The sequence below is a fragment of the Lutra lutra genome, chromosome 7 (genome assembly GCF_902655055.1).
Source record: "Lutra lutra chromosome 7, mLutLut1.2, whole genome shotgun sequence".
NCBI lineage: Eukaryota > Metazoa > Chordata > Mammalia > Carnivora > Mustelidae > Lutra > Lutra lutra.
In genome coordinates, this window is record NC_062284.1 from 28,576,840 (window position 1) to 28,604,314 (window position 27,475).

The window sequence follows — 27,475 nt, forward strand, 5'->3', positions numbered from 1 at the left end:
GAAGAATTGACAACATTCATGGAAACAAATGAAAATGAAAACACAACCGTTCAAAATCTTTGGGATACAGCTAAGGTGGTTCTGAAGGTATATAGCAATACAAGATTTTCTCAAGAAATAAGAAAGATCTCAAACACACAACCTAACCCTACACCTAATGGAACTGGAGAAAGAACAGCAAATAAAGCCTAAACCCAGCAAGAGAAGAGAAATAATAAAGATCAGAGCAGAAATCAATGAAATAGAAAACAAAACAACAGTAGTACAGATCAACAAAACTATCAGCCTGTTCTTTGAAAGAATTAATAAGGTTCTTTTGTGTCATCCATATAAAGTATCATGTTATCTGGGAAAAGAGAAACAGTGACTTCTTCTTTGCCAATCTGAATACATTTTATTTCTTTTTGTCTGATAGCTGTTGCTAGGACTTCTAGTACTATGTTGAACAACAGTGGTAAGGGTGGGCACCCTTGTCATGTTCTTGATCTCAATGGGAAGGCTATCAGCTTTTCCTCATTGAGAATGATATTCCCTGTGGGTTTTTCATAGATAGATTTTATGAAGTTGAAGAATGTTCCCTCTGTCCCTATACTTTGAAGAGTTATAATCAGGAATGGATGCTTTATTTAGGCAAATGCTTTTTCCACATCAATTGAGAGGACCATGTGGTACTTCTCGTTTATTGATTTGTTCTATCACACTGATTGATTTGTGAATGTTGAACCACCCTTGCGTCCCAGGGATATATACCACCTGGTCATGGTGGATAATCTTTTTGATGTACTGTTGGATCCTATTAGCTAGGATCTTGTTGACAAGCTTGGCATCCATATTCATCAGGGATATTGGACTGAAATTCTCCTTTTGATGGGGTCTTTCACTGGTTTGGCAGCAAAGGTAATGCTGGCTTCATAGAAAGAGTATAGAAGTTTTCCTTTTGCTTCAATTCTCTGAAACAGCTTCAGGAGACCAGGTAGTAACTCTTCTTTAAATAAATGGTAGAATTCCCCAGGGAATCCATCAGGTCCTGGACTCTTGTTTTTTAATCAGTGCTTCAATCTCATTACTAGATTGGTCTACTCGGACTGTCACTTTCTTCCAGTTTCAGTTCAGAAGTTTATAGGTTCCCAGGAATGCAACCATTTCTTCTTGGTTGCTTAATGTATTGGTATATAAGTGTTGATAATAATTTCTGATGATTGTTTCTATTTCCTTGGTGTTAGTAGTGATCTCTCCACTTTCATTCTTATTTTTATTAATATGGGTCCTCCCTATTTTCTTTTGGATTAGTTTGGCCAGTGGTTTACCAATCTTATTAATTTTTTTGAAGACCCAGCTTCTAGTTTCATTGAAGTTTTCTACTATATCTCTAGTTTCTAACTCATTGATCTCTGCTCTAATCTTAATTATTTCCTTCTTGTGTGGGGGATTGGCTTATTTTGTTGCTGATTTTCCAGTTCTTCAAGGTGTAAAGAGAGTTGGTATACTTGGGATTTTTTTCAATTCTTTTTAAAAAAAAAAAAGTTATATATTTTCTCCTAGGATTGCCTTTACTGTATCCCATAGGTTTTGGACCATTGTGTCTTCATTCTCATTGGCTTCCATGAATTGTTTAAGTTCTTCTTTGATTTCCTGGTTGACCCAAATATTCTTGAGCAGGATGGACTTTAGCTTCCAAGACTCCACCACCAAATTACTAGAACTCATACAGCAATTCAGTCATGTGGCAGGATACAAAATCAATCCACAGAAATCAGTTGATTTCTTAAACACTAACAATGAAACTATAGAAAGGGAATTAAATAATCGATTCCATTTACTATATTACCAAGAATCGTAAGAAACCTTGGAAAAACCTAACCAAAGAGGTAAGGATCTGTACTTGAGGAACTACAGAACATTCATGAAAGAAATCGAAGAAGAGATAAAAGATGGAAAAACATTTCATGCTCATGGATCGGAAGACTAAACATTGTTAAAATGTCGATAATTTCCCAGAGCAATCTATACTTTCAAAGCCATCCTGATCAAATTAACACCGGCATTTTTCAAAGAACTGGGAGCAAACAATCCTAAAATTTGTATGGAACCATAAAAGACCCAGAAATGCTAAGGAAATGTTGGAAAAGAAAAACAAAGCTGGGGCATAACACTGCCTGATTTCAAGCTTCATTACAAAGCTGTGATCACCAAGACAGCATTGTACTGGCACAAAAACAGACACAGAGACCAATGAAATAGAGTAGATAGCGCAGATATGGACCTTCAACTCTATGGTCAAAATCTTAAGAAAGCAGGAAAAAATATCCAGTGGAAAAAAGATAGTCTCTTCAATAAATGGTGCTGGGAAAATTGGACAGCTATGTATAGAAGAATGAAACTCGACCATTCTCTTACACCATATACAAGATAAACGCAAAATGGATGAAAGACCTCAATGTGAGACAGGAATCCATCAAAATCCTAGAGGAGAACATAGGCAAAACCCTCTACAACTTGGCCACAGCAACTTCTTTCAAGACATACCTCCAAAGGTAAGGGAAACAAAACTGAAAATGTACTTTTGGGACATCATCAAGATAAAAAAGCTTCAACACAGCAAAGGAAACAGTCAACAAACAAAGTGGAAACCAGAGAATGGGAGAAGATCTCCACAAATGACACTACAGATGGCTGATATCCAAGATGTATAAAGACCTTTCAAACTCAAAACCCCAAAGACAGATAATTATGTCAAAAAATTGGCAGAAGACATGAACAGACACTTTTCCAAAGAAGATATACAAAATGGCTAGCAGACACATGAAAAAATGTTCATCATCATTAGCCATCAGGGAAATTCAATCAAAACCACATTGAGATACCACCATACACCAGTTAGAATGGGAAAGATTAACAAGACAGGAAACAACAGATGTTGGAGAGGGTGTGGAGAAAGGGGAAGCCTCTTACAGTGTTGGTGGGAATGCAAGTTGGTGTAAACACTTCTGAAAACAGTGTAGAGATTTCTCAAAAATTTAAAATAGAGTTCCCTTTGACCCTGCAATTGAACTACTAGGTATTTACCCCAGAGATACAGATGTAGTGAAAAGAAGGGCCATATGAATCCCAACGTTCATAGCAGCAATGTCCACAATCGCCAAACTGTGGAAAGAGCCAACGTGCCCTTCAACAGGCGAATGGATAAAGAAGATGCCATCCATATATACAATGGAATACTACTCAGCCATCAGAAAGGATGACTACCCAACTTTTGTATCAACACAGACAGGACGGGAGGAGATTATGCTGAGTGAAATAAGTCATGCAGAGAGAGTCAATTATCATATAGTTTCACTTACTTGTGGAACATAAGGAATAACAAGGAGGACATTAGGAGAAGAAAAGGAAAAGTGAGTTGGGGGAAATCAGTAGAGATGAACCGTGAGAGAATGTGGACTCGGAGAAACAAACAGGGTTTCAGATAAGAGGGGGTTTGGGGGATGGGTGAGCCTAGTGGTGGGTATTAAGGAGAGCACCTATTGCTTGGAGCACTGGGTATGGTACATAAACAATGAATCTTGGAACACTGAAAAAATAAAATTAAAAAATAAAACATGTAATATATATTCCAATACTATGTTGGGAAAATAAAAAAGAAAGAATAAGATTGATAAATCCCTGGCAAGACTTATCAAAGAGAAAGGACCAAAATTAATAGAATCATGAATGAAAGAGGAAGATCATAACCAACACCAAAGAAATACAAGCAATTATAAAAACATATTATGAGCAACTATACATGAGCAAATTTGACAATCTGGAAGAAAGGGATGTATTCCTAGAGACATATAACTACAAAAACTGAACCAGGAAGAAATAGAAAACCTGAACAGAGCCATAACCAGTAAGGAGACTGAAGCAGTAATCAAAAATCTCCCAACAAACAAGAGCCCAGGGCCAGATGGCTTCCTAGAGTAATTCCACCAAACATTTAAAGGAGAATTTAACCTACTCTCCTGAAACTATTCCAAAAATTAGAAATGGAAGGAAAACCTCCAAACTCATTTTTTAAAAGATTTATTTATTTATTTGACAGAGAGAAATCCCAAGTAGGCAGAGAGGCAGGCAGAGAGAGAGGAGGAAGCAGGCTCCCCGCTGAGCAGAAAGCCCGATGCGGCGCTCGAACCCAGGACCTGGGATCATGACCTGAGCCGAAGGCAGCGGCTTAACCCACTGAGCCACCCAGGCGCCCCTCCAAACTCATTTTATGAGGCCAGCATTACCTCAATCCCAAAACCAAAGTCCCCTTCAAAAAGAATTACAGACCAATATCCCTGATCAACATGGATGCAAAAACCTCACCAAAATACTAGCCAATAGGATCCAAAAGGACATTAAAAGGATTATTCACCACGACCAAGTGGGATTTTTCCTGGGCAGCAAGGTTAGTTCAACATTCACAAATCAATCAATGTGATACAATACATTAATAAAAGAAAGAATAAGAACCATATGATACTCTATTAATAGATGCTGAAAAAAGCATTTGACAAAGTACAGCATCCTTTCTTGATCAAAACTCTACACAGTGTAGGGATAGAGGGTACATACCCCAATATCATAAAAGCCATCTATGAAAACCCACAATGATATCATTCTCAATGAGGAATGACTGAGAGATTTTCCCCTAAGGTCAGGAACACAGCAGGGATGTCCACTATCATCGCTGCTATCCTAGCCTCAGCAATCAGACAACAAAAAGAAATTAAAGGCAATCAAAATCGGTGAAGAAGAAGTCAAACTATCACTCTTTGCAGATAATATGCTACTTTTTGTGGAAAACCCAAAAGACTCCACTCCAAAACTGCTAGAATTCATACAGGATTCAGTAAAGTGTCAGGATATAAAACAATGCACAGAAATCAGTTGCATTTCTTTACACCAACAGCAAGACAGCTGAAAGAGAAATTAAGGAGTCAATCCCATTTACAATTGAACCCAAAACCATAAGATACCTAGGAATAAATCTAACCAAAGAGGCAAAGAATCTTATTGAGGAAACTATAAAGTACTCATGAAAGAAACTGAGGAAGACACAAAGAAATGGAAAGACGTTCCATGCTCATGGAATGCAATAACAAATATATGAAAATGTCTATGGGGGTTGGCACCAAGATGGCGGAGAAGTAGCAGCTGAGACTACTTCGGGTAGCGGGAGATCAGCTAAATAGCTTATCTAAAGATTGCAAACACCTACAAATCCAATGGGAGATTGAAGAGAAGAAGAACAGCAATTCTAGAAACAGAAAATCAACCACTTTCTGCAAGGTAGGACTGGCGGAAAAGTGAATCCAAAGTGACAGGAAGATAGACCGCGGGGGGAGGGGCCGGCTCCCGGCGAGCGGCGGAGCAACGGAGCAAAATCAGGACTTTTAAAAGTCTGTTCCGCTGAGGGACATCGCTCCAGAGGCTTAAACCGGGGTGAAGTCCAGGCGGGGTCAGCGCGGCCTCAGGTCCCACAGGGTCGCAGAAGGATCGGGGGTGTCTGAGTGTCGCAGAGCTTACCGGTATTAGAACGGGGAAGCCGGCTACAGAGACAGAGCCGAGGAGAGACTCTCAGCTCGTGGTTGCCTTGAACCGGTCGCAGGCTCAGTCAGCTCGGAGCGCGGCCGAGGCCGGGATGACGGAGTCATTGGGCGCTGTTCTCTGAGGGCGCACTGAGGAGTGGGGCCCCGGGCTCTCGGCTCCTCCGGGCCGGAGACCGGGGAGGCCGCCATCTTCATTCCCGCCCTCCGGACTCTATGGAAAGCGCTCAGGGAACAAAAGCTCCTGAAAGCAAACCCGAGCGGATGACCTCAGCGCGGCCCCGGTAAAGGCGGTGCAACTCCGCCTGGGGCAAAGACGCTTGAGAATCACTACAACAGGCCCCTCCCCCAGAAGATCACGGAAACCCAGCCAGGACCAAGTTCACCTACCAAGGAGAGCGGCGGAATTCCAGAGGAGAAGAAAGCAAAGCACGGAACTCATGGCTTTCTCCCCATGATTTTTAGCCTTGCAGTTAATTTAATTTTTTTTTCATTTTCAATTTTTTTTTCTTTTTATCTTCTTCTGCTAAATTTTTTTAACTTTACCGTTTTCTTTTTTAAACGTTTTTTTAAATAGTTTATCTAATATATATATTTTTTCCTCTTTTTATATTTTTCTTTATCGGCTTTCTTTTTTTAATAGTTTTCTTTTTTTTTTCTTTCTTTCTGAACCCCTTTTTATCCCCTTTCTCCCCCCTCACAATTCGGGATCTCTTCTGATTTGGCTAAAGCATATTTTCCTGGGGTTGTTGCCACCCTTTTAGTATTTTACTTGCTCCTTCATATACTCTTATCTGGACAAAATGACAAGGCGGAAAAATTCACAACAAAAAAAAAAGAACAAGAGGCAGTACGAAAGGCTAGGGACCTAATCAATACAGACATTGGTAATATGTCAGATCTAGAGTTCAGAATGACGATTCTCAAGGTTCTAGCCGGGCTTGAAAAAAGGCATGGAAGATATTAAAGCAACCCTCTTGGGAGATATAAAGCCCTTTCTGGAGAAATAAAAGAACTAAATCTAACCAAGTTGAAATCAAAAAAGCTATTAATGAGGTGCAATCAAAAATGGAGGCTCTCACTGCTAGGATAAATGAGGCAGAAGAAAGAATTAGCGATATAGAAGAACAAATGACAGAGAATAAAGAAGCTGAGCAAAAGAGGGACAAACAGCTACTGGACCACGAGGGAGAATTCGAGAGATAAGTGACACCATAAGAAGAAACAACATTAGAATAATTAGGATTCCAGAAGAAGAGGAAACAGAGAGGGGAGCAGAAGGTACATTGGAGAGAATTATTGGAGAGAATTTCCCCAATATGGCAAAGGGAACAAGCATCAAAATTCAGGAGGTTCAGAGAACCCCCCTCAAAATCAATAAGATAGGTCCACACCCCGTCACCTAATAGTAAAATTGACAAGTCTTAGTGACAAAGAAAAGATCCTGAAAGCAGCCCGGGAAAAGAAGTCTGTAACGTACAATGGTAAAAATATTAGATTGGCAGCAGACTTATCCACAGAGACCTGGCAGGCCAGAAAGAGCTGGCATGATATATTCAGAGTACTAAATGAGAAAAACATGCAGCCAAGAATACTATATCCAGCTAGGCTATCATTGAAAATAGAAGGAGAGATTAAAAGCTTCCAGGACAAACAAAAACTGACAGAATTTGCAAATACCAAACCAGCTCTACAGGAAATATTGAAAGGGGTCCTCTAAGTAATGAGAGACCCTTAAAGAGGTAGATCAGAAAGAAACAGAGACGATATACAATAACAGTCACCTTACAGGCAATACAATGGCACTAAATTCATATCTCTCAATACTTACCCTGAATGTTAATGGGCTAAATGCCCCAATCAAAAGACACAGGGTACCAGAATGGATAAAAAAACAAAACCCATCTATATGTTGCCTACAAGAAACTCATCTTAACCCCGAAGACACCTCCAGGTGTAAAGTGAGGGGGTGGAAAAGAATTTACCATGCTAATGGACATCAGAAGAAAGCAGGAGTGGCAATCCTTATATCAGATCAATTAGATTTTAAGCCAAAGACTATAATAAGAGATGAGGAAGGACACTATATCATACTCAAAGGAACTGTCCAACAAGAAGATCTAACAATTTTAAATATCTATGCCCCTAACGTGGGAGCAGCCAACTATATAAACCAATTAATAACAAAATCAAAGAAACACATCAACAAGAATACAATAATAGTAGGGGATTTTAACACTCCCCTCACTGAAATGGACAGATCATCCAAGCAAAAGATCAACAAGGAAATCAAGGCCTTAAATGACACACTGGACCAGATGGACATCACAGATATATTCAGAACATTTCATCCCAAAGCAACAGAATACACATTCTTCTCTAGTGCACATGGAACATTCTCCAGAATAGATCACATTCTTGGTCCTAATCAAGTCTCAACTGGTATCAAAAGATTGGGATCATTCCCTGCATATTTTCAGACCACAATGCTCTAAAGCTAGAACTCAATAACAAGAGGAAATTTGGAAAGAACCCAAATACAGGGAGACTAAACAGCATCCTTCTAAAGAATGAATGGGTCAACCAGGAAATTAAAGAAGAATTGAAAAAATTTATGGAAACAAATGATAATGAAAACACAACGGTTCAGAATCTGTGGGACACAACAAAGGCAGTCCTGAGAGGAAAATATATAGCGGTACAAGCCTTTCTCAAGAAACAAGAAAGGTCTCAGGTACACAACCTAACCCTACACCTAAAGGAGCTGGAGAAAGAACAAGAAAGAAACCCTAAACCCAGCAAGAGAAGAGAAATCATAAAGATTAGGGCAGAAATCAATGAAATAGAAACCAAAAACACAATAGAACAAATCAACGAAACTAGGAGCTGGTTCTTTGAAAGAATTAATAAGATTGATAAACCCCTGGCCAGACTTATCAAAAAGAAAAGAGAAAGGACCCAAATAAATAAAATCATGAATGAAAGAGGAGAGATCACAACGAACACCAAAGAAATACAGACAATTATAAGAACATACTATGAGCAACTCTACGCCAACAAATTGACAATCTAGAAGAAATGGATGCATTCCTAGAGACATATAAACTACCACAACTGAACCAGGAAGAAATAGAAAGCCTGAACAGACCCATAACCAGTAAGGAGATTGAAACAGTCATCAAAAATCTCCAAACAAACAAAAGCCCAGGGCCAGATGGCTTCCCGGGGGAATTCTACCAAACATTTAAAGAAGAACTAATTCCTATTCTCCTGAAACTGTTCCAAAAATAGAAATGGAAGGAAAACTTCCAAACTCATTTTATGAGGCCAGCATCACCTTGATCCCAAAACCAGACAAGGATCCCAACAAAAAAGAGAACTACAGACCAATATCCTTGATGAACACAGATGCAAAAAATTCTCGCCAAAATACTAGCCAATAGGATTCAACAGTACATTAAAAGGATTATTCACCACGACCAAGTGGGATTTATTCCAGGGCTGCAAGGTTGGTTCAACATCCACAAATCAATCAATGTGATACAACACATTAATAAAAGAAAGAACAAGAACCATATGATACTCTCCATAGATGCTGAAAAAGCACTTGACAAAGTACAGCATCCCTTCCTGATCAAAACTCTTCAAAGTGTAGGGATAGAGGGCACATACCTCAATATTATCAAAGCCATCTATGAAAAACCCACCGCAAATATCATTCTCAATGGAGAAAAACTGAAAGCTTTTCCGCTAAGGTCGGGAACACGGCAGGGATGTCTGTTATCACCACTGCTATTCAACATAGTACTAGAAGTCCTAGCCTCAGCAATCAGACAACAAAAGGAAATTAAAGGCATCCAAATCGGCAAAGAAGAAGTCAAACTATCACTCTTTGCAGATGATATGATACTCTATGTGGAAAACCCAAAAGACTCCACTCCAAAACTGCTAGAACTTGTACAGGAATTCAGGAAAGTGTCAGGATATAAAATCAATGCAACAGAAATCAGTTGCATTTCTCTACACCAACAAGAAGACAGAAGAAAGAGAAATTAAGGAGTCCATCCCATTTACAATTGCACCCAAAACTATAAGATACCTAGGAATAACCTAACCAAAGAGACTAAGAATCTGTACTCAGAAAACTATAAAGTACTCATGAAAGAAACTGAGGAAGACACAAAGAAATGGAAAAATGTTCCATGCTCCTGGATTGGAAGAATAATATTGTGAAAATGTCTATGCTACCTAAAGCAATCTACACAGTTAATGCAGTTCCTATCAAAGTACCATCCATTTTTTTCAAAGAAATGGAACAAATAATCCTAAAATTTATATGGAACCAGAAAAGACCTCGAATAGCCAAAGGAATATTGAAAAAAGAAACCAAAGTTGGTGGCATCACAATTCCGGACTTCAAGCTCTATTACAAAGCTGTCATCATCAAGACAGCATGGTACTGGCACAAAAACAGACACATAGATCAATGGAACAGAATAGAGAGCCCAGAAATGGACCCTCAACTCTATGGTCAACTCATCTTCGACAAAGCAGGAAAGAATGTCCAATGGAAAAAAGACAGCCTCTTCAATAAATGGTGTTGGGAAAATTGGACAGCCACATGCAGAAAAATGAAATTGGATCATTTCCTTACACCACACACGAAAATAGACTCAAAATGGATGAAGGATCTCAATGTGAGAAAGGAATCCATCAAAATCCTCGAGGAGAACACAGGCAGCAACCTCTTCGACCTCAGCCGCAGCAACATCTTCCTAGGAACATCACCAAAGGCAAGGGAAGCAAGGGCAAAAATGAACTTTTGGGATTTTATCAAGATCAAAAGCTTTTGCACAGCAAAGGAAACAGTGAACAAAACCAAAAGACAACTGACAGAATGGGAGAAGATATTTGCAAATGACATATCAGATAAAGGGCTAGTGTTCAAAATCTATAAAGAACTTAGCAAACTCAACACCCAAAGAACAAATAATCCAATCAAGAAATGGGCAGAGGACATGAACAGACATTTCTGCAAAGAAGACATCCAGATGGCCAACGGACACATGAAAAAGTGCTCCATAATCACTCGGCATCAGGGAAATACAAATCAAAACCACCATGAGATATCACCTCACACCAGTCAGAATGGCTAAAATTAACAAGTCAGGAAATGACAGATGCTGGCGAGGATGCGGAGAAAGGGGAACCCTCCTACACTGTTGGTGGGAATGCAAGCTGGTGCAACCACTCTGGAAAACAGCATGGAGGTTCCTCAAAATGTTGAAAATAGAACTACCCTATGACCCTGCAATTGCACTGCTGGGTATTTACCCTAAAGATACAAACGTAGTGATCCGAAGGGGCACGTGCACCCGAATGTTTATAGCAGCAATGTCTACAATAGCCAAACTATGGAAAGAACCTAGATGTCCATCTACAGACGAATGGATAAGAAGATGTGGTATATATACACAATGGAATACTATGCAGCCATCAAAAGAAATGAAATCTTGCCATTTGCGACGACGTGGATGGAACTAGAGGGTATCATGCTTAGCGAAATAAGTCAATCGGAGAAAGACAACTATCCTATGATCTCCCTGATATGAGGGAGAGGAGATGCAACATGGGGGGTTGAGGGGGTAGGAGAAGAGTAAATGAAACAAGATGGGATTGGGAGGGAAACAAACCATAAGTGACTCTTAATCTCACAAAACAAACTGAGGGTTGATGGGGGGAGGGGGTTAGGAGAGGGGGTGGGGTTATGGATATTGGGGAGGGTATGTGCTATGGTGAGTGTTGTGAAGTGTGTAAACCTGGCGATTCGCAGACCTGTACCCCTGGGGATAAAAATATATGTTTATAAAGCTGTAAAAAAAAAAAAAAAAAGAAAAAAGAAAGGTGAATACCCAAGTTCTGTAGCAACATGGACGGGACTGGAAGAGATTATGCTGAGTGAAATAAGTCAAGCAGAGAGAGTCAATTATCATATGGTTTCACTTATTTGTGGAGCATAACAAATAGCATGGAGGACAAGGGGAGGTGAACCATGAGAGACTATGGACTCTGAAAAACGATCTGAGAATTTTGAAGGGGTGGGGGGTGGGAGGTTGGGGCACCAGGTGGTGGGTATTGTAGAGGGCACGGATTGCATGGAGCACTGGGTGTGTGCAAAAATAATGAATACTGTTATGCTGAAAAAATAAAAAAATTAAAAAAAAAATGTCTATGCCACCTAGTGGAAACTAATTGTTAATGCAATCCTTATCAAAATACCATCCACTTTTTTCAAAGAAACAGAACAAATAATCGTAAAATTTATATGGAACCAGAAAAGACCCTGATAGCCAGAGGAAGGTAGAAAACAAAGCTAAAGTTGGCGGCATCACAATTTCAGACTTCAAGCTCTAGTACAAAGCCTCTAGTCATCCAGACAGTATGGTACTGGCATATAAACAGACACAGGGATCAATGGAACATAATAGCCCAACAAATCGACCCTCTGCTCTATGGTCAGCTAATCTTTGACAAAGCAGGAAAGAATGGCCAATGGAAAAAAGTCTCTTCAACAAATGGTGTTTGGAAATTGGACAGCTGCACGCAGAAAAATAAAACTGGAGCGTTGCCTTACACCATACACAAAAATAGACTGAAAATGGATGGACGACCTCATGTGAGACAGGAATCCATAAAAACCCTTGAGAAGAACACAGGCAGCACCTCTTTGACCTCAGCTGCAGCAACTTCTTCCTAGAAACATCACCAAAGCAAGGGAAGCATGGGCAAAAATGAACTATAGGGACTTCATCAATATAACAAAGCTTTTGTACAGTAAATAGTCAACAAGATCAAAAGACAACTGACAGAATGGGAGAAGATATTTGCAAATGACATATCAGATAAAGAGCTAGTATCAAAATCCATAAAGAACTTATCAAACTCAACACCCAGAGAACAATAATCCAATCAAGAAATGGGAAGAAGACATGAACAGACATTTCTGCAAAGAAGACATCCAGGTGGCCGGACAGACACATGAAAAAGTGCTCGATATCACTCAGCCTCAGGGAGTACAAATCAAAACCACAGCAATCAGACAACAAAGAGAAATAAAAGGTATCCAAATTGGCAATGAAGAAGTCAAACTCTCTCTATTCGCAGATGACGTGATTCTTATATGGAAAACCCATAGACCCCACCCCCAACTACTAGAACTCATACAGCAATTCAGTAACGTGGCAGGATATAAAGTCAATGTACAGAAATCAGTGGCATTCTTATACACTAACAATGAAAATACAGAAAGGGAAATTAGAGAATCGATTCCATTTACCTATAGCACCAAGAACCAAAAGATACCCGGGAATAACCTAACCAAAGAGGTAAAGGATCTGTACTCAAAGAACTACAGAACACTCATGAAAGAAATTGAAGAAGACACAAAAAGATGGAAGACCATTCCATGCTCTTGGATCGGAAGAATAAACATTGTTAAAATGTCTATACTGCCTAGAGCAATCTATACTTTTAATGCCATTCCGATCAAAATTCCACCGGTATTCTTCAAAGAGCTGGAGCAATAATCCAAAAATTTGTATGGAACCAGAAGAGACCCGAATCGCTAAGGAAATGCTGAAAACAAAATAAAGCTGGGGGCATCATGTTACCTGATTTCAAGCTTTACTACAAAGCTGTGATCACCAAGACAGCATGGTACTGGCATAAAACAGACACATAGATCAGTGGAACAGAGTAGAGAGCCCAGATATGAACCCTCAACTCTATGGTCAAATAATCTTCGACAAAACAGGAAAAATATGCAGTGGAAAAAAGACAGTCTCTTCAATAATGGTGCTGGGAAAACTGGACAGCTATATGTAGAAGAATGAAACTCGACCATTCTCTTACACCGTACGCAAAGATAAACTCAAAATGGATAAAAGACCTCAACGTGAGACAGGAATCCATCAGAATCCTGGAGGAGAACATAGGCAGTAATCTCTTCGCTATCAGCCACAGCAACTTCTTTCAAGATATGTCTCCAAAGGCAAAGGAAACAAAAGCCAAAATAAACTTTTGGGACTTCATCAAAATCAAAAGCTTCTGCACAGCAAAGGAAACTGAAATCTGAAAAATATATAAGCTATTTTGAATCATTATCTATTGTTTTACTGAGATACAGGTAACATATAATAAAATGCACATATTTAGGTGTCCAGTTTGATGAATTTTGGCAACTGCATACATCTATGTAACCACCATCTATAACAAAATACATGAACACCCCTTCATGTTCCTTGTTTCCTTTTTTAAAATACATACCATGTATAGATTAAACCTTTGCCAGAGTCTTGAAGTAACAATTCCATTTTCCTTATACTCATCTTCTAATACATACCAGCTGAAGAAAGTATAAGAAACATTCTCATTTTACTTAGGACTACAGGTTACATTTGTCACCTTGTGATAAAATATGGGTGTTCTATAAGCTATATACATTTATTTATCAGCTGCCATGAAGAAATACATAACTTAAGAACATAATAATGTGAGAGGATTGAAATCAGAGATTTCTATGACAGAATTTTTCAACTGCAGAATTCCAGCTGAACATAAGAGAAGCAAAACCAAATGAAACCATGAAATTTGGAAGACAGGCAATGTCTAGTCAGACCTGAACACAATTTTCTGAATACAATTCGACTGAAAAGCTCTGAGGGATGACTGGTTTATCTCCTCTGAGTCTAGGCATGTGTAAAATAGCCACAAACCTCAGTAGGCAAAAAAGCAGGAAAAAAAGGGCAGGGTCAGGAAAAGCTTGTATGTTTCTACCTTCCACAGTTACTTGGTGAAATTTTGCAAGATAAATTTCAAAACACTGAAACATGGCAGGCTTTACTAAAGGTATAAAAAGTGATTTGACATCTATCTCTCAATTCAGTTCAAATTATGATTGCTGTCAGCTATGCGGTTTGCTTATTCAGCTTCAAGAGAATCACAGCTGAATCTCTATTTAAATTTGGCAGGATTAAAAAAAAAATCAGGAAAGGAATTGGAAAAACTCCATATCCAATCCATCTGCTTAAACTGTTTACTTACAGCAACAGCATACAAATGTCTCATGTTACTGATAAACCACAGAAAGCTTCTGGGATGCTGTTACTATCCAAATTCAAATGCAATGTTCATCATCACAGAGTAATGAGAAAAGTCAATGAAAATACAAATCATGCTCACTTGGACCAAATTTCATAAAATGGCACAAACAAGGAAAATTCCTCTGCATGTATAAGAAAGTTTTAGAAACTCTTATTTGAAATAATTAAACATTTCTGCAACAAAAGGGTTCTTGGAGCATTTATTTTAACTTGAATTTTAAATGGAATTTCATTGTGAAACATAACAGACATGCAGAAAAGTGAGAAAAATGAGAAAACATGTAAGTACAATTTGAAGAATAACTGTAATTTGGACATTGTATATCATTGCCATCTGGTCAAGAGAAGGAAGACTAGACACACTCAATAAGCCACCTACATGAATCTTCCTGATCACATCTCCCTCCCAACTCTCTGAATAATCATTATCCTGATTTTTATGAGAAGTATTTCCTGTGTCTTCCTTATAGTTTTCTCTTCTATGTGTATATTGCAAAGCAATATAGGTACTTTTGGCTATTCTTAGACTTTACATAACCGGAAATGTAACAGTGTATGTATGTAGTTCACCTCTGTGTATATATATACACATGTACATATATTCATACATATATATTTTTGGTGACTTGTTTTGCCCACAAAACATTCTGAGATGCATTCATGTTGTTACCAATAGCTGTAGTTCATTTTATTGTTGAATAATATTCTATTACACAAATGTACATAATTTATATATTTAACTGTTAAGGATACTTGGTCTTTTTTCCATATTTGGTAATTACAAAAATGCCACTGAACATTTGTATATGTGTCTCCTGGTACATATATGCATTGCTGTCTTAGGGTATAGACCTGGAAGAAAAATATGATGCATATGCCTGAGCTTTAGTCAATAATAACAAACCGCTTTCTAAAGTGGTAGTACCAACTTATATAATCACAATGTATGAGAATTCCATTACTCTAGATCTTTGGCAATAGTTGGTATTTTCAGTCTTTAATTTTTGCCATTCTGACAAGTGAATCATAGCATCACACTACATTTTTCATTTGGAATTTTCTGATTACCGAAGAGATTGACTATCTTTGCATTTACTTACTGGCTACTTAGACATCTTTTGGAATGCCTATTACCATTTCCCTCGGGCTGTTTATTTCTTTTCCTTTTTAACTTTAAGAATTCCTTATATAGAACGCCTGGTGGCTCAGTCGGTTAAGCCGCTGCCTTTGGCTCAGGTCATGATCCCAGGGTCCTAGGATAGAGTCCTGCATCAGGCTCCTTGCTCAGCAGGGAGCCTGCTTCTCTCTCTGCCTCTGCTGCCACTCAGCCTGCTTGTGCATGCTCTCTGTCTGACAAATAAATAAATAAAATCTTAAAAAAAAAAAGAATTCCTTATATACACTGGATTCCACTTCTTCATGAGTTATACAGATAAAGATTTTCTTCCATCATATTGTCTTTTAGCTGTTTTTCTGGTATCTTTGATACCAGATTTTTAACTAAAATTTCACTTCCTATATAGCTAATTTCTTGTGCCCTTTTTTTGTTCTAGCAAAACCCCAAAGTTAAAATATTCTTTGTTATCGCCTAAAAGGTTGTTTTTACTTTTCACATTTAGGTCCATCTGAACTTAATCTTTTGATTATGATGTAAGGTGGGGTCAAGTTTTATTTTTAAAAGAGTTAAGGATATTCAATCATTATAGCAACATTTACAAAAGGGACCCTATTTTCCCTAATGTTTTATGATGTTTCCTTTTTCTATATATACATAAAAAAACTGCCTCACATTGTTCATTAAGCATACTATATATGAATTTAATTAAGTATGTTCCATTTTTTGTTTCTGCCATCTTTGCTCCAACAATACATTATTTAACTACTGCAACTTTCTAGTAAGTTTTGATACCTGGTAGAGCAAATCTTCCCATATTATTAGTTTTCAACAGTGTCTTGGCCATTATTAGTTCTTTGAAATTGTGTATTTTAATTTTAGAATCTGCATTTCAATTTCCAGAAAATAAAGTTTCAATTGCACAATATAAGAATTTTCATTCCAATGCACTAAATCTACATATCAATTTGTGGTGAAAAGGTATATTACTATAGTGAGGGTTCCAATCCATGAACATGATTATTTACTCCAGATACTTAATATTTGTTGATGATATAAATAAGATAGATTTTTTTGCAAGATTGATTTTTATATACTGTTGTTGTATCCTAGTAGACTTTTTAAACTTACTAGTTCATGAAATTAGCTACATTTTTATTTTAGATACAATCTGTGAGTTAGGAAATTGTATTCTATTCCTTGTTTACAATGATGAATAGATTTGATGCTGAACTTATCAAATGCTTCTGCTGGGTCTTTGAGATGCTCACATCTTTTTCTCTTTTCATCTATTAATATGATAAACTCTGATTTTCCAATATTAAACCAACTTGAATACCTTGATAATTCCAATTTTGTTGTGATATACTATTCTTTGTATACATTGCAAGATTTGTTTGCCAAAAATTTGTTAAGGAATTTTGAATCTAAGTTCATGAATGAGATTGGCTTATAATGTGATTTCTTCCCAGTTTCATGATGATGTGTTTAGGTGTAGATTTCTTTCTTTTTTTTTAATTTCTTTTCAGCGTAACAGAATTCATTGTTTTTGCACCATACCCAGTGCTCCATGCAATACGTGCCCTCCTTAATACCCACCACCTGGCTCCCCCAACCTCCCACCCCCCCCCCCGCCCCTTCAAAACCCTCAGGTTGTTTTTCAGAGTCCATAGTCTCTCATGATTTCCCTCAACTCCCTTCTCCTAACTCCCCATGTCCTCCATGCTATTTGTTATGCTCCACAAATAAGTGAAACTATATGATAATTGACTCTCTCTGCTTGACTTATTTCACTCAGCATAATCTCTTCCAGTCCTGTCCATGTTGCTACATAAGTTGGGTATTCATCCTTTCTAATGGAGGCATAATACTCCATAGTGTATATGGACCACATCTTCCTTATCCATTCGTCCATTGAAGGGCATCTTGGTTCTTTGCACAATTTGGCAACTGTGGCCATTGCTGCTATAAACATAGGTGTAGATTTCTTTTTTATTTTCACTGTTTGGGCTTCACTGGGTTTCTTGAATCTCTGGGTTGATTTGTAAAGTTTTAGAAAGTTTTAGAAAGAATCACTTCAGGTGCTGTTTCTGCCCTTTTCTCTCCTCTCTTCCTGAATAACTATACATAAATTAAAAACCTCACTATATTTGATATGCTTCTATTCTTTTCTGTATTTTTCATATATTCTCTCCATGTTTTAGTCTTAGGACTTAGAATATAGTTATTTTCTCTTCAGTGGGTTTATTTTGCTGTTACATGATGTATAGTTTTCTTAATTTTGATTACCAAAACGTTCAGTTCTTGATTTCTATTTTTTCAAATGTGCTATACCTTTTAAAAATGGTTAATACTTACATCCTTGAACATAGCAAGCATAGCCCCCATTGTCTGTTCCCACTGATTTTTATCCATGTTATCTTGCCCCTTACATGGTTAACTACCTTTCTCTGTCAGACACAGTATTTGAAACTTATTTTGTCAAAATAATTGAGACTTTGGTTGAAATTCTCTTTCTTCACAGTAGATTTCCCATTTGCTTCTGTTAGGCACCTGGAGGTATTAGCAATCCAAGATCACTTTTTTTTTCCCAACAACTGTTTTTTTTTTTCTTTTTTCTTTTTCTTTTTTTTTTTTCCAGCCACCCAGATGATCTGAAGTTAAGCTGTGGTCCGTGCAATGACTGGCATACTTCCAATCTACCCTTGACAGTCCTAGACTACAACACTTTTAATCCACCAATTTTGCAATAATGTCAAAAATATTACTCAGCTTCTTACCACTTCTTTTGGATCACCAATTGTACCCAGCCCCAAAATGCCTTGTTTCCAGATCTCAGCCCAGTAGCTTTTTTTTTTTTTTAAAGATTTATTCATTTGACAGAGAGAGAGCACAAGTGGGCAGAGAGGCAAGCAAAGAGAGAGAGGGAGGAAGCAGGCTCCTGCAGAGCAGAGAGCCTGATGGGGACTCGACCCAGGACCCTGAGATCATGACCTGAGCCGAAGGCAGAGGCTTAACCACTGAGCCACCCAGGTGCCCCCCTCAGCCCAGTAATTCTTTACCACTTTGTTAGCAATTCAGTTCCAGTTTATATTTTGTCTAGCTTTATTTTTTTTTAAAGATTTTATTTATTGATTTGACAGAGAGAGATCACAAGTAGACAGAGAGGCAGGCAGAGAGAAAGAGAGAGAGGGAAGCAGGCTCCCCACTGAGCAGAGAGCCTGATGCGGGACTTGATCCCAGGACCGTGAGATCACGACCTGAGCGGAAGGCAGCGGCTTAACCCACTGAGCCACCCAGGCGCCCTTGTCTAGCTTTATTAATTGGCATCAGTAGAACTATTCTGATTTATATACTTGGTCCATATGTGTAGATATTTTCAATCCTTTTATTTCCTTAGAAGATAAAAAATCATAGTTTTATAATCTGTAACTGGTATTTACAAAGACTTGAAATTCTAGTTTCTGCTTGTTATAACTCATAATGATTTATTTACTTTTGCACACCCTTTTTTTGGGCTGTGGCTATCTGTTCTTGTAAAATTATTTGACAGAAATGATCTAAGGCCCAGGATTAAAGGTGTCTTCTTTAAGTGAGGACTTGCATTTCCTTCTGCCAAGTATCTAGAGATACCACTAGTCAATCTGGGACTACTTCAAATTCAATTCACCATTTGAAATGATACAGGTGATATGAGTTTGGGCTGAAAGTCTACTCCAGGGCTCGATTATAGTTATAACTCCTGCACTATGCCATAGCACTTTCTTTGCAGTCTCTAAGAATGAGGTAAGTGGGTTCATGATTATATCACAGAATAGGTTATGGTGGTCTTATCTCTGTAAACAGAAAACCTATTAGATGTCATACTTTAGGCAGCCCTTAAGCTTTTACTTTTCTTCCCTACCCCATGAGGCTTGCAAATCATAACTCTTGGGGGATTCAGTTATAACTGAATACAACTTCCTAAATTCTTTTTTTTTTTTTGACCCAGTAATTCTTCAATTTTTTCTTAGCAATTTGATGTTTTTAAGAAAGCTACTTTAAATTTTTCCCAGTATTTTTTAATCATTTAATTATGTTATAATGTTAAACAAGTACTTAACACAATTTGCCAACCATTCATGATACAAATACAAACTCAAGCCAATTTGTCAATGTGATGAACAGCATCTAAGGAAGACCTATAGCTGATAAGATGCCTAAATTTGAAATACTCAACACTATCTCCCTAAGACCAGAGTAACACAATGATGTCTCTTCTTACCACTTCTACCCAACACTGTAATGGAGGTGCTAGCCATTGCAGTTAGTCAAGAGAAACAAATAAAGAGGCATAAAAATGGGACAGAAAAACCAGTATTTTTAGATGTTTTTGCTGGTAGAGTAGGTGCAAGTACCCTAGACCATCGTTATTTCTTGCAGAATTGGGTGGAGTTTGTTAAAAACTGTAACATATGCAACACAGCTTACAGGCTTTTTAATTCTAAACAGAATCAGAGAACCTGAAAAGTAAGAAGGGACCTGACACAAATGGTAAGTATTAATAGGCAGGTTTCCTCAGTTCCCTGATCTTTCATTACAAGAGTGTTTTTGTGCATCACAAAGTTTAACCTGCTATCTCTAAAGTAGTTCTCAGAATTCCAGAAGAAGTATCTAAGGAAAACTGTATCAAAACATTAACAAAAAGCATCAGTGTGTTGAGATCTCAATTAAGAAGATGAAGACCTCAAGATTCATCTCTCACCATTCCTCAGGGAGTGCTTGCCCAAGTTCTACCAGGCCTACCCTTGTCACTTCTAGGTTGTCTTCAATTCCTTCACTGGGTACTTGGCTTTGGCTCTAATGATTTTCTTACTCCAGGCAGTTTTCCAAACAAAAACGAATGGTTATTTACAATTCCTAAACTGAAATCATAAATATCAGCTGAATTACACTGAAATGTCAGTATAACTCTATGAACAGAATTTCACATAAAGTGAGTCTGTCTTGGCTAGGTAAAAGGGATTTTAGTTATAAAAATAGCAAAAGGATCTTACTGTAGGTAAGTTTAGACTCTCAGGTGGTCCTGCAGTGTATACTCTGAGGACACCTTTACAGCAAGGCTTCTGACACAGACCATTTAGATCAGGAGCCAGACTACATTTTTCTCCCCAAAATTATAAGGAATCAGTGGTATTCCAGTAAATTGCCCCTTTGTGAATGAAATAACTTTACTTAGATTTTCATACTGAATACCTTTCTTATACAGATCATTTTACTTTTTCCTCAAAAATTCTCTGATTACTTCAATCTAAAACAATATTCATGAGATAAGGTGCACACAGTGGTATCTTCAAGTAAATCCCTTTTAGTTCAAAGTATAAGTACCCTTTATAAAAATAATCGGTGCTAATTTTTAAAATAGAGATTTTTTCCAAGGTATATCAAATCTCCAAACACTCCCATCTAGCACATGTCTGACAATTACCAGTTTCTGAACTCTGACACTCTGAAAGGGATGTGTTCCACAGAACTGACTCTTTCTGGCTCTGCTACAATGCCTCAGTGAATATGCTGCTCTCAGTTCCTACAGAGGACTGTACAGTCTGACGCCAAAATGCAGCTGAACACCATCTTGTGAATATGCCTGAGAATCCAGTAATTCCACCCCTGAGGTGTATGCCCTAGACAAGAGTAATGATTCTCAAAATATGATGCCTAGACCAGCAGTATCAGTGTCACCTGTGAAATACAAATTCTTAGGACCCACTGCAGAACTAATGAATCAGAAACCCAAGGTGGGCTGTGTTTTATCAAGTCCTAATGATTCTGATGTAGACTAAAGTCTGAGACTCCCCACTTTGGAGAAATTTGTTCATTTGCTCTGATACAAGAATGCTTGAGCAGCACTGTCTCTAACTGCTCAGTTTCCCTTTCTCTCTCTCAAACACAAACTGATACACATTTCAACTCTGACTGAATTCAATCCTGGAAAACAAGGTCCTGTGTCAGGAAATGGATTTAAAAACTATATTATTAACACAATGAAGTACTCACTCACAATAGAGAAAATAAATGAAAAACAGCTACATTTATAAGCCTAAATAAAACTTAGAATCATAATTTGATTGAAAAAATAATAGAAGTCTACAGTATGATATTTTATAAAGGTCAAATATAAGCGAAATAAATAATATATTATGTAATAGATTTATAAATGTGATAAAGAAAAGGCTATTAAAAAACAAAGAAAGATATCCCTTTAATACTGTATAGTATTTCCTTCAAAGGGAGCAGCGATGGGAATGGGGGTTGGAAGAATCACACTAGGAACCACAGGTATACTGGGAACAGTCTAGTTTTTAAGTTGGGTGGTGAATTCACAGCTGTTCATTATATTTAGGGTATTTTTATCACTCCATTCTTTTGTGTATCTCAAGTATTATACATTTAAACCCAGAAAACAAAAACCAAAAAAAAAAAAAAAAATTGCAGGTAATAAAAAAAGATGGCCATTACACCAAATGGAAAAATTAGAAACCAACTAAGTGATATAAATTGCATAAATTGTGATATGTTCATTTTGGCTACAAGGAATTTTTAAAGACATGAGAAAAAATTTATGATAAAATCAGCCAGATAAAATTATGTGAGAAATGTACAATAAAAAGTAAGAAGAAAATACAACAAAATGTCAACAGTGGGTACTATAGGGAGTTGACTTCTTGTGCATTGAAAATTTTCTATATTGAGTAGTAATACTTTAGAAATCATTATGAATTTTTTAACTATCACAAGAACATTTACTGTCTCTAAGTCACTATAGAAAACTGCCAAATTTTCTGTTGGCAACTGTAAGGAAATTGTGCTTTGTAGAAATCTGGTTGTGATTCATGAGTTCTATAATTCAAAGTTTTATATTTTCTGCCATAAAATTGTATACTTTCATTACTGTGATTCCATTTAAAATAATTTTGTTTTTGTTTGTATGGGGAAAAATATGATTGACCCAATGATCATATTTTTGTTATTGAGGATTTCAATTAAAATGACTGAAAACAACATCAGTTTAATTAATGAAAGAAAAAAAAAAAAACATTGACCAGTGGTTGACCAGGTTTTGGAAACACAGACGAAATGCATAAATGAGAGTCAGCCTTATAGTCCTATGTATGCCCTGTCATAGTGAGAAAGAACCACAAATATTAAGGGCAAGCAAGGCAAAAGATTAGTTACATACCTTTTTTCCAAAATTCTAGTGATCTCGCCTAGGGTCCGATCTAAAGCAGAACTTTATTGTTTGCCCATGAGCCACTGTCTTGTACTTGTAGTTGTTTTAGAAGATCTTTAGCTAATCGCTGAAGCCTTCAAAATAAAATCAAAGGGAAGAATGACATTAATGAATTAGACTATAATTATTTCATTTTCCTGAATGTTTTGAAACAAAGTTACTTTCATTATTGTATTAGAAACTGCTTCACAGAACAGCTCTGAGGAGGAACAAACAAACCACTCCTCAGGCTGATATTACTTAAATTCATGAATATCGACCTAGTCCTCACGGCACAAAATAGAACTAGAGGACAGTAGATTAGCTAGAACAACAGCTACCATCAGTTTCTGTGTGACACTTAACTAGAACAGAACTGCAGATGGGGAGAAGGTGAGACTATGCGGGCAGAGAAAATGAGTATAAGAAACTCTGGGTTTTCATATTTTGATTTAAATCTGCAAGGTAGACTTGGATATCATGTTGTAAGCATTGTAAACTCTTAAAATGTCAAACTCCCCATGTTTCAGTTTACAAGCCATTTGGGGATTGCCTGCCACTGATGATGTCATTTACTTAGGCAACAGAGCAATTATTTGCTTTTCACCAGGAAATAACACATATTACTTAGACTGTGGGATTCTTTCGTGAGTGAAGTATGTGTAATATTTCTTTGTAGTCCTTCCTTCTTCTGTTTCATATACCTCATTCTGAGCAATCCTTTCCTTTCCACTTACTTAAGTAGTCCACCAACAGATATTCACCAGACACACTCCCAGACCTCTCCACTTCTCCCCTATACATCACTCCCCGTTGTCTCACTTCCATTTTTACCTATGATAGATTCTGTAGGCCATCATTATAGTCACTTTATGGCAAGCATGCTACATTCCCTCTCTGCTGTTCTGCGTGTTACTACTACTTGCTAAACCCCAGCAGTGGTAATAGTCATAATGTTTAACTCTTTCTGTAGGCACCATTCTCAGTGAATTGATGTATTAATTTAGTTGGCTGGATAATGAACATCTGCCAGCCTTTTCCATCTCTGATCTTGGTATGACCACATATTCAGGATCTTAGTGAATCCATTTAGCATCCTCACTCTCCCACTCTCCACAAAGACTTGCTTCATACATTATCCATTCTCTTCAAATCTCCATCATTTCCTTTCCCCTCTTGCTTTCAAAAAAAGATCTTACACTTCAGAATGAAAATGGAACTACTGGAACAGGAAAATCCTCACTTTCTGCCACCAAATCTACAAACCTATCTGCATTTCAGCCATACCCTCCTTTGCTTCTCCTATTACAATCAGGAAGACTAATTCCTCCTATGTAGGGCTAATCCTGCCACACAGAATCTGTGTACATGAAGTCCTTCTATCAAATCACCCTCTTCTTCCTCTTCAGTGTCTTTGCAAACACTCTTCTTTCATTCCTTCTGAAACGCTTTCCTCAACTCCACATTATCTAGAAAATTTCTAACTTATCCCTGAGTTTTCAGCTCAGACATTGCTTTTTCTGATTTGACTAGTCCTTTAAATCACTCATCATAAGTCTTTCCCATGGAGAGGTTTGCAACAGAACTTTAGCAATGATGGGGAATGTTCTGTATCTGTACTGCCCACTATGGTGGCTGCAAGGCAAATGTGGCCATTATGCACCTGAAGTTAGTTAGTATCACTGAGGAGCTAAATTTTAAGTTGTACGTATGTATGTATGTATGCAGGTATGTATATTTATGAGAGAGTGTGCAAGCGGGAATTGGGGGTGGTGAAGGGCAGAGAGAGAATCTTTTTTTTTTTTTTTTTTTTTTTTTCAGAGAGAGAATCTTAAGCAGACTTCATGCTCAGCACAGAGCCCCTTGCAGGGCTTGATCTCACAACCCCGAGATCATTATCTAGGCCTAAATCAAGAGTCAGATGTTTAACCAAATGAATCACCCAGGTGCCCCTTATGTTGTATTTAATCTTAATAATTTAAATGCCCACTTGTGGCTAGAAGCTATTTTATTGAACAGTGCAGAAGCACAGTCTTAACTGCATGAAAGAGGGCTCCTGTCTACCTGTTCACTGCCTAACCACAGCACCTAATATGTTAACATAAATGCACTCAAAAGATGCTTAATGATTAGTGTACTAAGAAAAAATTTCTTCTCTAATCTTAATAATATCCATAACTTCATAGGTTACAAAATACATTAATGTACATGATTTTATAATCCTATGAAAACAATGTCCCATTAGTATTTTTCCCATTTGAAAAATGAAGAAACAAAGGCTCAGACAAATTCAATGACTTTCCCAAGGTCTCACAACTGGTAAAAGTTATTACTAGGACTAGCCCTTTGGTCCTCAAATCTCATGCTTTTGTATCCAAACCATATTAATCAATTCAATAAGGACATTTTATTCACAAATAAACAATACCATAGAATAATACATATTTATATTACATGTAAATATATATATTTCCCCCTTTCAGAGCTTTTGAAGATTGAAAGTAATTAATGTAATGTACCTAACATCTTTTTTTATCTTTATTTTTTTTTTCCAATGCTACTTTCATTTATTTTGCTGCTCAAATTGTTCCAGCTTTGATCTTTGGTATCTCTTTCAGATAGCTTCTGTTTTACTTTAACATACTTCCTCTTCTTCATCTTTTCCAGTAGCTCCCTGGCAGTATAAAGAGTTATAAGCCCCAACTTGGATATATCTTGCCCCAATCCTAGAATCAGCCATTTCTCCAAAGAGTCCTTTCATTGGAAATAGTATTAGAAACCATGAATTGATTTCTTTTTTTTTTTAATTTTTAAAATTATTATTATTTTTTTGTACCTAACATCTTTTAAAGATTGAAAGTAGTTAATGTAATATACCTAACACCATTCAGGAGTAAAGTAGACATTCAATAAATGGTCAACTATTATTACCATTCATTGACAGAAGGTCTCAATCCAACAAAAGGAAAACGGGAATATAAAAAACACAGAAATAGAATAAGAACAACATACTTCTTTTCCCTTTCAATCGAATATGGGCTGGAGTCCCATCCGATTAAAGTTACTGACCTTATCATGTTGAGGAATATTGGCAGCGAACTTTATCGTGTGATAGATAAGTAGCCAATTCAGCTTTTGGCTGAATAAAGCCTGCACACCATGTAACTAATATCCAGCCATAATCATGGATGCATATGAATCTAGCAGTATTCTACCAAGAATGGTCACATCCACTGAAAACCAGGGGTACTTAGGGAGGCAAAAGGACCATTTTAATTCACAGAATATAAGAGGCTTGTATTTCACCCTGATGGTAAATCAAATCTGGGATTCATATGAACCTACCCTTCAAGGAAGAATGCCAAATCAAGGGGATGCTTTGGTAACATGAGATAAAACTCTGTTTCATTCCCTGCCTCCACAGAAGTACCACAAATAATATAGCCCCTCTCAAGGAGAAAACCATCAGATTTGATTCATACTATGAGTAATTACAGACTGTCAGGACTTAGGCCCTGAAAAGTATATTTTCCCTATAGGGAAGAAAAGAAGCTGTTTAGAGGGTGCAGTTTTTAGTACGGAAATTGTTATCTGAGTTACTTCTGGCAGAAAAATTTTCTAGCATGAAAAGAAAAAGTAGAGGCTTTGTAACTCCTAGCCTAGAACATGAATATTATCTGTCAGATAAATAGCTTTGTGAAGAATGTTGTAAGGTCAAATACTTTCTTCTCAAAACTAAAACATTAATTCCCACAACAACTCCAACTTCAACTGTGTCATTGGTAAATGTGAAATGTAAATAAATTTCTGTAAGAAGCCCTAATCTGTATCACAGTCAAATTTTGGTCGCACCGGGATGATTTGAAAAATGTAAGGAGATTGGGCCCACTTTAGGAAATGTTGCTCTTTAGTACGATGGACAGGAAGACATGAACACATTAATATTTTTTCTTTCACTTTCTCGATTTGAAAGGTACACAGTCTAAATTCAGGGCAATTGGTTCCCCTTCTATTTTAAGTAATATGTTGGAGGCTTTATTTCGAAATATAAGAGCCTAAGAAATCTCTACGTAAGATGAAAAAAATCCGTGTACATACACTGCCTCCTACATTGCACACCTTTCATTTTTACCTGCCAGCATCCCTTGTAGAAAAAGAACCCATCTATCCCCCCCTTTTTAAAGATTTATTTATTTATTTATTTGACAGAGAGAGAGAGAGAGAGAAAGAGAGAGAGATCACAAGCAGGCAGGGAGGCAGGCAGAGAGAGGAGGAAGCAGGCTCTCCGCAGAGCAGAGAGACCGATGCAGGGCTTGATCCCAGGACGCTGGGATCATGACCTGAGCCGAAGGGTCCCTTTTAAGGAACCATCTTGCCTTCACTT

At 37.4% G+C, this 27,475-nt stretch overlaps 1 protein-coding gene across 1 annotated transcript in view; it reads right to left on the minus strand.

The window, feature by feature from the left end:
* The window catches only part of SCAPER (S-phase cyclin A associated protein in the ER), a 478,259-nt gene that overhangs the window by 209,899 nt on the left and 240,885 nt on the right, over window positions 1-27,475 (minus strand). Inside the window, 2 exon segments of the mRNA XM_047736200.1 lie at window positions 23,058-23,113; window positions 23,116-23,186. Of these exon segments, the coding sequence (XP_047592156.1) occupies window positions 23,058-23,113; window positions 23,116-23,186 (127 nt within the window).